This window comes from Nelumbo nucifera, chromosome 6 (genome assembly GCF_055504915.1).
Source record: "Nelumbo nucifera cultivar China Antique chromosome 6, China Antique-T2T, whole genome shotgun sequence".
In the NCBI taxonomy this organism is placed as follows: domain Eukaryota; kingdom Viridiplantae; phylum Streptophyta; class Magnoliopsida; order Proteales; family Nelumbonaceae; genus Nelumbo; species Nelumbo nucifera.
In genome coordinates this window covers 17,253,902-17,270,418 of record NC_142654.1, presented here as the reverse complement: position 1 = coordinate 17,270,418, position 16,517 = coordinate 17,253,902, and the positions used below count along the sequence as shown (strand labels likewise).

General features: G+C 39.8%; 1 protein-coding gene across 1 annotated transcript; it reads right to left on the bottom strand.

Moving 5' to 3' along the window:
- Positions 1–5,397: 5,397 nt before the first annotated feature.
- On the bottom strand, positions 5,398–14,859 carry LOC104590751 (uncharacterized). Its single transcript, XM_010249497.3, has 4 exons — positions 14,602–14,859; positions 14,077–14,178; positions 12,888–13,048; positions 5,398–5,704 (listed from the first exon to the last, which is right to left on the bottom strand). The coding sequence occupies exons 1-4, from the start codon at positions 14,693–14,695 to the stop codon at positions 5,597–5,599; spliced, it is 465 nt and encodes a 154-aa protein (XP_010247799.1). The 5' UTR covers positions 14,696–14,859; the 3' UTR covers positions 5,398–5,596.
- Between the last annotated feature and the right edge of the window lie 1,658 nt (positions 14,860–16,517).

The window sequence follows — 16,517 nt, the reverse complement described above, 5'->3', positions numbered from 1 at the left end:
ATTACCTAGAATGGGCCTAATTATCCATGATGGCCATTGGGGGAAGAGGAAAGCTTGGATATGTAACTGGAGACATTAAAAAACCAGCAAAGGAAGACTCAACATATGCAAAATGGGTTAAAAAAACTATCTAGTGATGACTTCACTTTGCAGTTCTATGCAACCACACATCAGTAGAAATTACTTATGGGTGAAGGACGCTAAGGAAATCTAGGAGTATATGAAGGAAACCTATTCAACCCCTTAATGTTGCTAGGGCATATGAGCTGAAAAGTGAAGTGAATAACTTTAAATAGGGGGAGAAACCCATATCAATTTACTTCTATACCTTAAAATCTCTGTGGCATGAGATTGATCACTTGGAGACTATTGAACGAGAAATCCAAAAGGATGCAGCAACGTACAGTAAGTTGGTTGAAACAAATAAGGTGTTTGAATTTCTTGCTGGACTAAATTTAGATTATGATATTGTAAGGCAACAATTACTTACTAGGGACAATGTCACCTTGTTTCAAGCCTATTCACTAGTACATAGTGAAGAGAGTAAAAGGAAAGTTATGTTACAAATTCCACCCATGGAATCAGCAGTGGCAGTAGTGAAATCAAAGCCTGTTGGTGAAGGAGAGAGATGAAAAGGGAAGACAAGAGGGATATGGTGTGTGATTATTGCAAGAAGCCAAAACACACTAGAAATACTTGTTGGAAGTTGTATCCTCATCTAATTCCAGCAAGACTCAAGAATAAGAAGGGGAATGCCAATGCAACAATTCCTACTGATTGTGCATCTTCCTCTGTTGTAGATGCATTAGCTACAGTAAGAGCTGCCTTAACTCAGTTAGAGTGTGAAGTTGGAGTCTTAGGATCATCTCAGCCTTTATCTGCTACATCTACTACTACTCCCACTTCGGCTTTTGCTCACTTAGATACAAGAGCTACTGTATATCATGCTTCAGCCCCAAGTAACACTAGCATTTTTTGGATTGTTGATTCAGGTGCTTCTAACCAAATGACTAGTTTATCCTCCATGTTTACTTCATACTCCTTATTTTCTAGTAGAGACAATGTTTTTATTGTTGATGGTTCTCACCTATTTCAGGCAAGGGAGATATTAGAGTGTCTAATACCATTTCATTATCCTCTGTCTTGCATGTCCCTAAACTTACCACAAATATGATTTCAATTAATAGCATTACTAAAAATCAGAATTACTCAGTAACTTTTTTCCCTGATCATTATGTCTTTTAAGATCTGGTGACAAGGAGGGTGCAAATATTTCTTAATATTTGTTGATGACTATTCTCGTTTTTCTTGGGTTTATCTTATGCATTCTTGAGATGAGGTATCTACTATGACCCATGCATTCCACCAGATTGTTTTAACTCACTTTGGAGTCAGAATCAAAATTCTCAGATCTGATAATGCCAAGGAGTATTTTGTAAAGCTCATGGCCTCATATCTACTTGAGTATGGAGTTATTCATTAGAGTAGTTGTCCTCATACACTTCAATGGAATGGAGTAGCTGAGAAAAAGAATAGACACATTCTTGAAATTGCTAGGAACATCATGCTAAATTCTAACGCTCTTATTTGTTTTTGGGGGGATGCCATCCACACAGCTGTCTACCTTATCAATAGAGTTTCTTCACGGGTTTTAGACATGAAAGCACCTTTTAACCTATTGTACCCTAATAAAGACTAGTTCACTATTCCCCTTAAGACCTTTAAGTGCATTTGCTTTGTTCAAATCCTTGTGACTCATTGTTTTAAATTTGATCCTAAGCCACCCAAGTGTATTTTTCTTGGGTATGCACAAAATCAAAAGGGGTATTGTTATGGTCTAGTCTTCACGACTAGGTTTGTGTCAATGGATATTACATTCTTTGAGGATGTCCCTTATTACTCCAGGATTTCACCCCAAGGGGAGAGTGGTGAACAGGGTGTTTTTGCTTAGGAAGTTCTATTGCCTAATCCTATCAATGAAGGGAAGTGTAGTGAGGGGGGTTGTCAGAAGTGTAAGGAGTTGAGAGTGTTCCATAGATGATGGTGAAAGCAAGTTGGTTCCAATAATGAATAGTCCGAGCCACATCCAGTCTCCTCTATGGCACCGAATTCAAGTATTTCACCCTCAGTACCTACAACTAGTGTAGATGAACAACTACTATAGATGATATGTCTACTACCACCATTGAACCTCAACCTCCCACAGATGATCTTAACCTTCCTATTACAATACGCAAAGGAAAGTGTCGCTGCACCTCATTTACTACACATTGCATTTCTCAGTTTCTTTCTTTTGACCATCTCTCACCATCATATAAGTCCTTTTTGGTGTCCATTACTTCCGTACCTATCCCTAGAACTGTGCAGAATGCCTTGGTAGTACCCGAGTGGAAGGAAGCAATGAAGGTTGAGATGGATGCACTTATAAAAAATGATACTTAGGAGCTAGTAAATCAACCAAAAAGGAAGAAACTGGTTGGGTGTAGGTGGATATTTACAGTTATAATGCAAATGGGTCAATTGAAAGATACAAAGTTCGACTGGTTGGTAAGGGATACACACAGACTTATGGTATTGATTATGTAGAAACCTTTGCACTAGTTGCCAAAATAAACACAATCAGAGTGTTGTTGTCTCTTGCTGCAAATTTCTCATGGTTGTTGTTCTAGATGGATGTTAAAAATGGTTTTTTGAATGGTGATCTATAGGAAGAAGTGTATATGGAGTTTCCCCCATGCTTCTATAATGAAGACAGTGGAAAAGTTTGTCAATTGAAGAAAGCCTTGTATGGCTTTAAATAGTCTCCAAGGGCGTGGTTTGACAAGTTTATATATACCTTGGAAAATTTTGGCTATGTACAGGCTCAATCTAATAACACTCTCTTTTTCAAGAAAGCAAGTTCAACTTTAACTCTCTTGGTTGTATATGTTGATGATATTGTGGTGACAGGCAATGACAGTAATGAGATTAATTCTCTTAAGAAGTTACTTAGTAAGGAGTTTGAAGTAAAGGATCTAGGGGATTTAAGATATTTTCTAGGAATTGAAGTGGCTAGTTCCAAGCATGGTATCTTCATATCTGAAAGGAAATATGCCTTTGATTTCTTAGAAAAAATTGGAAAATTGGGAATTCGGCTAGCATACACACCAATTAAGCCAAACCATAAGATAAATGTAGAAGGGGTGAACTACTTAAAGATAAAGCCATGTAACAACGACTAGTTGGAAAGCTTCTCTACCTCTGCCTAACACACTCAAATATTTCTTATGTTGTTAGTGTTGTTAGTCAGTATATGCAATCTCTCAGAACATCCCATCTTCTTGCAGTTGAGAGGATATTTGCCTACTTAAAAAAGGTGTCCAAGCAAAGGTATACTCTTCAAGAATAATGGTCATATTAAGATAGAAGTGTACACTGATACAGACTGGGTTGGATGTGTGGATGATAGGAGATCTACCTCAGGGTACTGTGCCCTTGTTGGAGGCAACTTTATTTCTTGGAAGAATAAGAAACAAATTGTTGTTGCTCGCTCCAGTGCTGAAGTAGAATACAGATCTATGGCTAATGAGGTGGCAAAAGTGTTATGGTTAAAATTACTATTTGAGGAATTGGAAGTTGAATATAAAAAACCCCTAATGTTGTATTGTGATAATTAGACCGCTATTAATATACCTCATAATCCAATACAACATAATAGAACCAAACATATTAAAGTGGATCGGCACTTTATCAGAGAAAGAGTTGCCTCCAAAGAAGTGTGCCTTCCTTATTCTGCCTCCGTTATGCATCTTGCCAATCTCTTCACCAATGTAGTTACAAGGGTCAAGTTAGAGACGGATTTATACAATTTGGGAATGACTAATATCTATTCCCAACTTGAGGGGGAGTGTGGAGAAACAGTCTAATAATTTAGTGAAGTCCTTGCCATATTAATTGTCTTTTTTTATTTGCCTGCTATTAGTATCTTGGGCCTTGTTATTAGTCTTTTTGGGCCTTACTGGGCCTACTATTGTTGCAATTACTATTGCTGTTATTGTTTATTAAGGAGTGTGTTGAGAGGTAGGGGCATAGATGTCATTGTAAATCTTGTTATAATAGAAACATATATTGGTACCTGGGCGGCAGAAACTGATTGAGATCTGCTCTCTTTCTCTTCTCATTCTTCTTCCCTTCTCTTCCTCTCTTCTTTCTTCTGGTTTTTCTCTTATTCCTCTTTTGGTTTTCTTGCTAAAACTACATCAGAATATCGATTGACTGTGAACACCACCAGCCATCTAAAAGTAACTTTGTTGAGACTTGAGAGAAAGAAACAAAACAATATATATATATATATATAAAGATTTTAGGCCCATTGGGTTAAGCACTACAAAATTGTAGTGAAAATTATCACTTCTAGGCTTTGGGCTTTACTTCCAGATATTATCTACCCCCTACCAATTTGCCTTCACATCGAGCAAATAGATTACTGACAACTCAGTAATCTACCATGAAATGTTGGACACCATGGAAAAGCAGAAGGGTAAGGTGGGTTATTTTATACTAAAACTTGAACTATCTCAAGTAAAGCCTATGACAGGATTGAATGGAAATTTGTCGCATTGTTCTGTTTCTCCACTACCTTTAGCAATCTGATCTATCAGCGCATCTCCACCACAAGTATTGCAGTCATATTAAATGGTTGTGTGGGGCATTATTTCACCTCTTCTAGGGACCTTACCTCTTACGTAGGTCTGTCCACTCTCCCCTTGTTTATTTTCTGTATTTAGGTACTTTCGACTTTCTCACTTGCTCTCTTTAAAGCAACAAAATAGAGAACTACATGGTATCAAGTTCGGCAGAACTGGGCTCAGATTAAATCACCTTCTCTTTGTAGATAATGTGCTTATTTTTGGGAATTGCTCGATGTCTGAAGTGAAGTGCCTCCAATAACAGTTCAGTGCATTCTGCAGATGATTTGGCCAAGAAATTAATCAGAAATCGACTAACCACTTCAGCAGCAACACTCATAGTCATAGACACATTAAGCAATCGTGCAGTCGGCTTTTCTCTGACCATTGTAAAGTGGCTAATTGGAAAATTTTAATTGATAAGATCAAAGGAAGATTGCAGGGTTGGCAAACAAGCAAGTCTAACGGTTTTACTCAAAACTACTGGTGTCACCTCACACCTCATGGTAGATACTAGATGCACACCATAGTTTCAGGGCTAAAACTCCTGAAATCTCTCGGGCTCTTCAAACTACTAGTTATAGGAGTCGTAATAAGAAGGCATTTGAGCAGAAGAATTTTGATGTGCTCTCAATCATTATTTGCATCATGGATCGATTGGGTTTTCAGAACTAGGCATTTATACAGCTGATATGTATGCAAGGTACAAAGTAAAAGTTTCAAGAATTGCTTTCTCAGGATCCAATAAACTGATATTTATTAACGGATAGGTCCAGTTTGTGAATTTAAAACAATCCTAGGAATCCAATCCTGAACTGCAACAATCATGCATGTTTTCAAACCACCATAGAAAACTAAGCTGTGCATGCATGAACCTAGCAAAGTTGAGAAGGGGCGTGGTATAAGGCTAGAAGGGGAGATCTAGTTTCTCAACTATCAGCCACAACAGCTCCTACCCCGATGTTGAAATCAAAGGCAATGCATGTCAACTGGTGCCCACTTTTGTCGGTCATTTTCATCTTAAGAGTATAGGATCCCTGAAAATGCATCAAATGTTTGTTAATCATATGAAAAATCTGAATATGATCGATAGATGTCACTACCAAAAAAAAAAATTAAGCGGGCATTAGAAAAGAGAGGAATGCTATGTATATGGGTTGGTCAGACTGATTTTTATATATGATGCCTTGAACACCGGATACGGTTTAATGTGTGGGATCAAGTGTTTGAATGAAATCTAAAAATACACTAGATCCATGATGTTCAAGTAACTGTACGTTTGACAGTTTGAACAATCTATATGCTTAGTATTGCTCTAGAAAATAGCAAGGCAATAGAGATTGGGGAAGAATAACTTCATTCATGGTTATCATATTTGAAGATTATCACACTTAAAGCTTTGGATAGCATAGAAAGTTGGTATTGAAATCACACAAAACAGAAAACAGTTAAAGTGGTTAAAAGAATGCAAATGAAAACACACAAATAGAAGGCGACTTATATAAAATGATACAACAAAAGTTAAAATCACAAAATAGTTGCTGCAAGTATGATGAAATCACAAAACAGGTCAAAAACAGAGGAAATAGAAGGTGACTTATATAAAATGATACAACAAAAGTTGAGAAATAATTAAAGAAATAAAACTTGTGGAAAGTAACTAAAAAATTGAGAGGTTGTAAGCAGCAAATATGTGATTGTTAAAGTGACTTTGAGGTATTAAAACAATAGTAATAATTATATAAGAAGCACCGCAAACAGATTACTAACAGAGAAGCTACACCTGAAACAAACCAATGAATAGATTTAACCTAAAATGAAAGGTGATAAAATAGAATTCTACAAATAGTCTAACCTGAAATGATAAAAAATAAATCATAAATTACCCAAACTCTGTAACACAGCAATATGAATGATGAGTTGAAAAAAAAAAGATTTAATAATCTACAAATCAGATAATTGAGTTTTGGACTAAAGAAACGAATAGATTTAATAAATAAATTACTAATTTCAGATTGTATAATTCTAATAATCAGAAAACTACAGAATCTGAATTAAAAGAAATTCCACAAAATCTTGAAATGTCAATAGCACACTGAAATATACAATGATTTGAAACTAAACCAGATTCCAAATGGGTAACATGCAAGTCTTAAGTGCTCTATGATTTAAAAGAGAAAAAAAAGGTTCTAAATAAAAATAAATAAAAATCCCAACAAAGGATTCCAACTAACAAATGAACCTGAATTCTTTAAAAAAAAAAGGCTAAACAAAAGTAAGACAAATGGGTAATATGTGCAGAACCAAATTACAGCAGGGATGGAATCATTCAAAATTAGAATTGAAATTTTAGATATTGACTACAAGTATCTAAGGGGAATTACCAAAAAAGGCAATCAAATTGTGGGAGCATATTTGAAAAGTTAAATGCTTATTGATGAGGGCGGATTTGGCCCTTCAATGACATTATGACACCTGGCACCTCATGCCAACTAAGTGCAGCCTCTTGACAACTAGGCAGCTCACCACAGGTAGCTCGCCATAGGCAACTCACCCTCATGTAGCCTGGCACCTCAGAACAACTATGTGACACTCGGGACCACTTTGGCAACAACTTGCCTTTGCTAAGTTGATGGTGTCCCACTAGGCGCGGCTTGGCCCTGGCACAAGCTGGCAGCCTGGCCCTGCCACGAGCTGGCGGCCTGGCCTTGGCGCGACTTGGCGGCCTGGCAGCCTAACACAGGCGCCAACCTAACAACCCCGAGGAGCTCACCACCATACCCCGCATTTAAAGGGATTGTGACATGTAATGGCTATATTAGCTCACCCACTCCCCGAGTCAGGTGGAAATGGGCAACCTTACCAGTTGGTGGCTTTATCCCCACTTAACACGAAAGCAGGTCCCATCACAGCGGGAATCCAGGAACTGCTCCACCTAACCCACGAGGACTCCAGTATATAAAGACCTCACCCCCCAGGGGCAAAGGTATGCAAGAAAGGAGGATGGGTAACCTCTGCTCTCTAGCTCTCTCATTCCCTAATATCATTCTCAGCTCTCCACTAAGTGCTAACTTAGGCATCGGAGTGACCTCGCTGGGTTAGCCACCCCGGGTCCTCTGACATTTGGTTCCTTGCAGGCCTCTAAAAGAGCAACAAAGCTCATCAAGGCAGTTTTCCACCAGGCAGCTCATCAAGGTAGTTCACCACCAGGCAGTTCGCCTCCAGGTAGCTCACCACCAAGCAGCTCGGCACCAGGCAATTCGCCACTAGGTAGCTCACCACTAGGCAGCTCCACTTCAGCCTCTGAGTCACAGGCCACTTGGGAGCAGACGAGACGACGAGGTACTATGCCAAAAAATTGACACATCACGAAAAAATGATACGTGACCGGAAACGGTTACATCAATTGGTGCCGTCTGTGGGAACACGCTACAAAAAGCCAAGTTCTCATCCTACAAAAGCTAAGTTCTTATCTTACAAAAAGCTAAGTCCTCTTCTCCCAGAAATCTAAGTCGTCACCTTTTTAGAAACTAAAGCTCTCGCTTTATAGTTTCCATTTCTTATGAACTCAAAGACTATGCAGGGAGCTAACAGACTAAGTAGCTCTAAGACGCCCACCCGGCGGCCTAGCACGGCCTGCGCGCAGCCTGGAAGCCTAGCACACGCGCCGACATGGCGCGACCTGGTGCGGGTGCCGGCCTGACGGTCTGGCTCAGGCGCGAACTGACGAACTGATAAAAAACTTCCTCACCCCCAGAAGACCAAAGGCCAAGCTAACAATTGACCTCGACACCTACATAAGACCAGTCGCCTCTTCGGCATGGGCAAAGTCAAGGAGAGTGGACTACGAGTCGCTCCCAGAGCCTAAGGGCTAAAGTACCGAACTGGCAGAGAGCTCGGCACTTGATCAGCCCAGCACCTCATAGGCAGCTCGGCACCTGATCAGCCCAGCACCTCACAGGCAGCTCGGCACCTGATCAGCCCAGCACCTCACAGGCAGCTCGGCACCTGCTCAGCCCAGCACCTCGCAAGCAGCTTGATACTGCTGCCTAAGACCCAGTTGCCTCTTCGGCATGGGCAAAGTTCAGGAGTGGACTATGAGTCGCTCCCAAAGCCTAAGGGCCACAATACTGCTTAAGACCCAGTTGCCTCTTCGGCATGGGCAAAGTTCAGGAGTGGACTATGAGTCGCTCCCAAAGCCTAAAAGGCTACAATGTCACTTAAGACCCAGTCGCCTCTTCGGCATGGGCAAAGTCCAGGAGTGGACTACAAGTCGCTCCCAAAGCCTAAAGGCTACAATACTGCACAAGACCCGGCCGTCTCGTCGGCATGGACAAAATCAACAAAAGTGGACTATAAGTTGCTCCCAGAGCCAAAGGGCTACAATATTGAACTGGCAGAGACCCCGACACCTCACAGGCAGCTCGGCACCCGGTCAGCCCGACACCTCACAGGTAGCTCGGCACCCGGTCAGCCCGACGCCTCACAGGCAGCTCGGCACCCGATCAGCCCGACGCCTCACAGGCAGCTCGGCACCCGGTCAGCTCAACACCTCACAGGCATCTCGGCACCTGGTCAGCCCGACACCTCATAGAGGCCTCACCACATAAAACCTAGTTGCCTCTTCGGCATGGGCAAAATCAAGGAGTGGACTGCAAGTCGCTCCCAGAGCCTAAGGAATTGAATCAGCGCTTACGAGCTCGTCGACTTACGGGCCAAAAGGAGAAATCAACTCCCTTCGCCGAGTTACTTTCAGCTCGGGTGTGGGGGGCAAATGATGAGGGCGGATTTGGCCCTCCAATGACATTATGACACCTGGCACCTCATGCCAACTAAGTGCAGCCTCTTGACAACTAGGCAGCTCGCCACAAGCATCTCACCCTCATGTAGCCTGGCACCTCAGAACAACTAGGTGACACCTGGGACCACTTTGGCAACAACTTGCCTTTGCTAAGTTGATGGTGTCCCACTAGGCGTAACCTGGCACAGGCGCGGCCTGGCCCTGGCACAAGATGGCAGCCTGGCCATGGCGCGACCTGGCCCTGGCACGAGCTGGCAGCTTGGCCCTGACACGAGCTGGCAGCCTGGCCCTGGCACGAGCTGGCAGCCTAGCCCTGCCACGAGCTGGCGTCCTGGCCCAGACGCAACCTGGCAGCCTGGCCCAAGCACCGACCTGGCGGCCTGACACAGGCGCCAACCTGACAACCCTGAGGAGCTCACCACCGTACCCCGCATTTTACGGGATTGTGACTTGTAACGGCTATATTAGCTCAACCACTCCCCGAGTCAGGTGGAAATGGGCAACCTTACCAGTTGGTGGCTTTATCCCCACCTAACACGAAAGCAAGTCCCATCACAACGGGAATCCAAGAACTGCTCCACCTAACCCACGAGGACTCCAATATATTAAGACCTCACCTCCCAGGGGCAAAGGTATGCAAGAAAGGAGGATGGGTAACCTCTGCTCTCTAGCTCTCTCATTCCCTAATATCATTCTCAGCTCTCCACTAAGTGCTAACTTAGGCATCGGAGTGACCTCGCCGGGTTAGCCACCCCGGGTCCTCTGACATTTGGTTCCTTGCAGGCCTCTAAAAGAGCAACAAAGCTCATCAAGGCAGTTCGCCACCAGGCAGCTCATCAAGGTAGTTCACCACCAGGCAGTTCGCCACCAGGTAGCTCACCACTAGGCAGCTCGGCACCAGGTAGCTCGGCACCAGGTAGCTCGCCACTAGGTAGCTCGCCACCAGGGAGCTCCACTTCAGCCTCTGAGTCACAAGCCACTTGGGAGCAGACGAGATGACGAGGTACTCAGCCAAAAAATTGACACATCACGAAAAAATGATATGTGACCGGAAACGGTTACATCACTTATAGTCAAGAGATCTCAGTAAGTCACAAGACACAAAATAGCAGTAATCAATATACGGACAGAAATTTCCAGAGAGATCCCCAGTAAATCACAGAACACACAATAACAGTAATTACAAGACACAAAAATCCAAGGGTTTGAGTATTTCAGGTCTTTGGATTCTAAAATAAATAGAGTATGAATACAAGGTTGTTGAGAATGGTTTCACAATCCACATGTCACTAGACCTAAACAAAGTTAACAATAATTATAATAAGCAGTTCAATGGTTCAATGATCAAAATAAAATGAAATAAAATGAGACTATTAATTAAACAGGTTTAGGTCTTCCCTGTTAATTGGAGATGGACTGTTGCTTGTGTCAATAGGGGCTTTTTCTCCCACATATGACATCTGCACGTGTAAGGGGTTGAAGGTGGGCTGCAAGAGCCCAATTGTGAAGCTACATGAATAGTTAGAACTATTGTTATCCCAATGAGATCAAATGAATGAGAACATATGGGAGATAAAACTGTATTTCACTGGGTTGAATTAGAGAAGAAAATCTGCTGAGTTTATTGAGTAGATGCTGATCTGTCCAATGGAATCCTTACAAAAGGTTTTTAGCTAGGGTTTTAATAGAGATTCAAGGAAGAATGCGGGGGCTTGCCTCCAAAAAGAGGGGAGAAAAACAAGGGAGTGATTGTGGAGGGAGGGAGAGAGAAAAGGGGAGAAGAAGGAAAAGTTGAGAGAGAAAGAGGAAAGGAGAAGAAAGGAAAGAAAATAAAGAAAAAAAAAAGGAAAAGAGGGGAGGAAAAAAGAAGAGATGGTTTTCACTGTATATTTGTAAATTGAGATTTATCTGTATATTTGTAATAGTCAATGTACCCTCATATCAGTAATGAATGTTTAACATTCAGTGACATTTTCATTGATTTATTTTAATATTTATCCCCCCCCCATCAAATGAGAACAAGAATTAAGTCGAAAGTAACCCCCTTAGTTCCCAAATTCTGTTTATCAAGCTTGTTGAGTTTAACATCTAGTACTCTCACACTGGATTTTGATAATTGTTCCCAGACCTGGAGAACAAGGCAGCTATTTTTTCATGCCATCACTTCTTGGGACTAGTGTTTTCAACCTGCTGTTGACCTGGGGAGTTGAACCGTAAAACCTGTCACCTGGAGGTGAAGGTGGTTCAGTCCAATGCCAAACCTGTCATATGGGAAAAACTCACCAGTTGATTTGGTCAAAGAACAGTTGACCTGGATGGGTTGCATCATTGAACCGTTTAATGGGTCATGGTTTAACCAAACCCATACTTTGTTTACATTTTTTAGGCAAAGAAAAAAAAATGGAAAATAAAAACAACAAAGAAGCAATTTAGAACAAGTGCAGAGTTCAACACGCGCAGCAAATAAGTAAAGATAGCCACCAGATAAAGGGGTTGCCAGCAATGGAGAAGAATAGACATACATGTGTTCTTCATTAGTTTCTATCGGTACCAACATCCCTGATCACCCATGCCATTCAATGGCCAGATGCTCATTGCTGCTACCATCTTCTTGCTACCCACTTTCTCAGTTCGCCCCCTCCCCCCTCCCCAAACACTCTGCCAATCTCTTGCCTCCCACCTCATCTCTCTGGATATCCTCCCCACCACCCTTTCTCCCTCCCTCCCTCCCCCCCCCTCTAGATCTCTTCTCCCCACCAGCCTCCCCCTCTCTCTCTCTCTGCCCTTGTTCTCAATCTCTGCACTCTCCCCCCTCCCTTAAGTTTTATTATCATTTTTTAATTATATTACGGTCAAACCATCTGACTTCCCAGTTGAACCGGTGAACTGTCACCTGGAATGGGAAGCAGATTGTTCACCAGTTCAGGTTTCAAAACACTGCTTGGGACTATGATTTTTGGGAAAAAAAATATTTCAACCATGTGTCATGCTCTATAGGTTATATCTTCCTTCCTCTTAATACTTGTGGGTTCCAATGTTATAAGTCTAGTTTAATATTTTGTCCAATCACAAGAAGGAAAATATTAGTTAATTATTTATTTCTTTGTGCATTCTGTCAAAAGAAAGGAATTCTAATTTCTATATTGGGATTATATTAGCAGATTAAAACATGGCCTATTTTATAGTAAATGTACAGACAATTAGCTTTTGGGTCTAACTAATATTGTAACACATTTTTTTCATACTGCAATTATCATAAGATAAGTAAAAAAAGAATAAAAAAGAAAAAACTAAGCAATTTCATGCATTAGAAGTTCATATCAGCTAGTTGATGGGTGAACAAGCAAATCAGAACATACATAAGTGGAGAGGTTGGATGTCATGGTTGAAATTGAAATATAGGGGGAAGGATGACTTACTGGGGGAGTGAACGCTGGTAATGTCTGGGTGTGTGCAAGAACAAAGTCACCAATTGCCACAGGGCAAGAAGTTTCTGCACAGAGATCATGGTTCTCAGTGTGGATGTGCACCCCAAAGTATGAGACCTCAATCACAAGTTTCCCTCCATTGATAGTTTGACCTGCATGGAAAAGAAAAACAAAATATTGTAATTCATCCAAAAACCATGAGCATGTAAGAATTCTCTATGTTCATTCATGATGATCTCACAGTCTACTTGTGAAAATTGTCATGAGTTGAATTAGACATGTCCTTGTATGCAATATCAAAAAGACAATGGCTAACAATCATCAGACAGTGCCTATTGTCTCCATTCAATAATTTTGATGGTTCGAAAGCCTGGGAAACAAAAAGGGAGAGAAAACTCCAATCTAATCCAATCAACTAATCCATGAAAAATTATAAATATTTCCAACTCAATTATAAGTAGCAGAAATTTTAATATGCTATGTAAAACAGGAACATGTACAAAATACACAAGAGCAGCTAATTATCTAAAATCCTTCAATGAGAAAATAAAGGAAACTTATGTCTATGCTTTAAAGTATTTACATTTGACACTTGTTTTTCCAATGCTTTCTGTCTATTATAAATGCAAAATTAATAAATAACAATTATGAAAACAATAAACTCAAACTAGTAGAATCATGGCAACTTCTACAGGCTAAGACAAGGAGAAGGCACCATAAAAGAAAAATGTAGAATTTGCTTAAAAGACATGGAAACTCATGTTATCTAATGTGATAAAAGGATCTAGATTATTTAGTTAATGTTTGGATCTTTGACAGAACCATAGTTTTCAAGGCACCTAGGCGATTATGGGCGGCACTAGGGTGCCTAGTCACCTAGGCAATTAAAATTTTATAATATAAAAAACTAACTTTTGGCTAGTTCCCTAGTTTTATATACCATTCGGCATGTATATTAATTGAAAAAATGGCAATTCTCTTTAACTTTTGGCTAGTTCCCTAGTTTTCAGAGGATGCTTCTTTAATTACAGGTGTGACCATATAATTTCTTGGTTGTTCTCCCGCCCATAATCAACGAAAGAGATTATAAAAGAAAACAAATGTTAAGCCTAACCGGGGGGAAAAAAGATGTATCTGTAGTCCAAGAAAAGTACAGATAACATATAAACAGAGAATTCACCTGTGGTAGCGGCGAGACTGAACGTAGCAGGTTTGCCTCTCACCACTGGATCCGGGGACATTTCGACTCCATTAACCTTAACAGCATAGTTACCCTTCTTATCTGCATTTGTTTAAGAAAGCCAATATAAGACATCAGCTAACCATCCATCTTACCACCAAAAACCTAACTTTACATTAATCCGACGCAAGTAAATCCAGGTCAAATTCAATAGAAAACACAGTTTCTACAATTAAGCCGACACAGAGCTAATAAAATCACTGGAAAAAATCAACTCAAACGTCCTTCATGAGAATCTTCCCAACTAAACCAACCGAGTACTGGATTCTTTAACCTCCTCCATTATTAGAATCGCATCTACTAAATCCCCTTATGTTCAAACGAACCGAGTAAAGTTTCAATTTTCAAGGAAGTAAATGATCGATTTTAACCGAGCGGCCAGAACAAATCCAATTCAAGCTTCAATATTCTCGATTAAACTGAAGAAAGAAACCCTGGATTAAAAAATAAAATAAAATAACTCACCGCAGTACTTGATTTCCATGGCTCGAATTGAAGGAACGAGCAAAAAAGCCACGAAAAAGAGTGGCAGAACGAGCTTGAACTGGACTCTCTCCATGAATACACCGACCGGACAGAAACTCGGAAAAGCAGAGACGAAATTAGTTTTCTCTTTTCTTTTCTTGTTTGGTTCAGTCCAGCGTTGAAAGCAAGAATTTCCGTCAGTTGGCACTTGGCGGGGAAACGTCAGCTGGGAAGAGAGAAAGAGAGAATTTGATATGGAATTATGCTTTCTCACTTTCCTTTTACTTTTATCTACTCAATTTCATATATCCGAGTATACCCCTATACATTGCAGAAAATGGCATCCATGTCCCAAAAGGTGATAATGATAAATTGATAATGACGTACTGAAGTAATAGTCTCAGTAAACGATTTAAGGATGCTGATAGATCTGGGCCGTTCAAGCATAACGAACTTAAGAGGAAAGGGACATTTTTGGGTTGGTAGTGTTGGTGTTGGGTTCGCTTGTCGTTTTCGTTTGGTGGGGCATCATCATGACAAAAGCTGATGTACGGTTAGGATGGAAGAACAAAGATGGTGCGTAGATGTAGGGCCCGTTTGGAAGGGCTTTAGCTTTTGAAGAAGCTTCATCGAGAGGTAAGTGGCTGAAAAATAGATGGTTTGGGCTGTTTTGGACCTTTCGTCAAAACAATAAAATCCCTAGATTTTTTGGATGGGCCCCATCTACCCTAAACATAAACAAAAACATTAATGTGAAAATATTTACTGTTGTGTTTTTGGGTTGATCCATAATGGTTGAAATAATTGCAACGGTTTTGTTTTTGGGTCATTTTAAAACCTGGATTTTATGTTATTAAAACCTAGATTTTAATACCTTAGATATAAAACTTAATGAGAGAGAATTAAATAATAGGGGTGTTCACATTAAATGTCAAACTGACCAAACTGCCTCAACCCAACCTGAGTTGGTCGCTTTTTTAAAACCACCAATCGGTGTTGATTTGTATGAGAAAATAAACGACAATTTGGTTTGGTTTCGGTTTTCATACAAACCGAACCGAACCAATCCTATTTATTTAAGTAATTATTAATTAGTCCCTACCCTATATCTTAAACGTTGATATATTTTATTTGTGTTTTGTTTGAAATTTGAAAAAAAATTGGTTATTTATGATAAAAACTAAAAATGTAAAACCAATACAAATATAATACAATGATACAATATTTAATTCAGTTTTGTATAAATTTAAATATATATTGACAAAAAAATCAGTTTTGCATAAAAAACTAATCGATTTAAATATATATTTTGATTTTGCATAAACTAAAAAGAAATAAACTTAAATATAAATAGATATTTTAGTTTAAAATATATATAAAAACCGATTAAACTGATAAACTGACCCTTCATGTTTGGGTCGGTTTTGCTTCAAGGTTGGTCGGTTTTAGTTTAATTAATAAGTAAATCAACTAGGTCGGGTCGATTGAAGAAAATGACTCAAACCGACCCGACCCGACCCGTGAACACCTGTTAAATAAGGTGAGAAGTAGTAAATTAGTAACTTAATTACATTTTCAATCCTCATAATTAGAAAAGAACTAAATTTAAAAACGGGGGAATTTCAAATGTGCATGTGCATTGTATGTGGAAATTTCAAATGATGATGATGGATGATAATAATTTGAATCTCAAATGATAACGATGGATGATAATAAATGAATAAAAAATGGTGATGATGATGATGATGATGATAATAATAATAATAATAATAATAATAATAATAATAATAATAATAATAATAATAATAATAATAATAATAATAATAATAATAATAATTCCAGCATTCCTATCAAAACCTATGTAATAAAAATATGCAATTGAAGCATGGTGTATTGGTGGATTTATAGCCCATTCA

What these genes read in the sequence shown, in the direction of transcription:
- LOC104590751 (XM_010249497.3), bottom strand. Translation starts at nt 14,695, where the DNA reads ATGGAGAGAGTCCAGTTCAAGCTCGTTCTGCCACTCTTTTTCGTGGCT. An exon ending in CAGTCTCGCCGCTACCACAG is followed by an intron (nt 13,049 to 14,076) that starts GTGAATTCTCTG and finishes TTTTCCATGCAG; the next exon opens with GTCAAACTATCAATGGAGGG. An exon ending in TACCAGCGTTCACTCCCCCA is followed by an intron (nt 5,705 to 12,887) that starts GTAAGTCATCCT and finishes ATGCATTTTCAG; the next exon opens with GGATCCTATACTCTTAAGAT.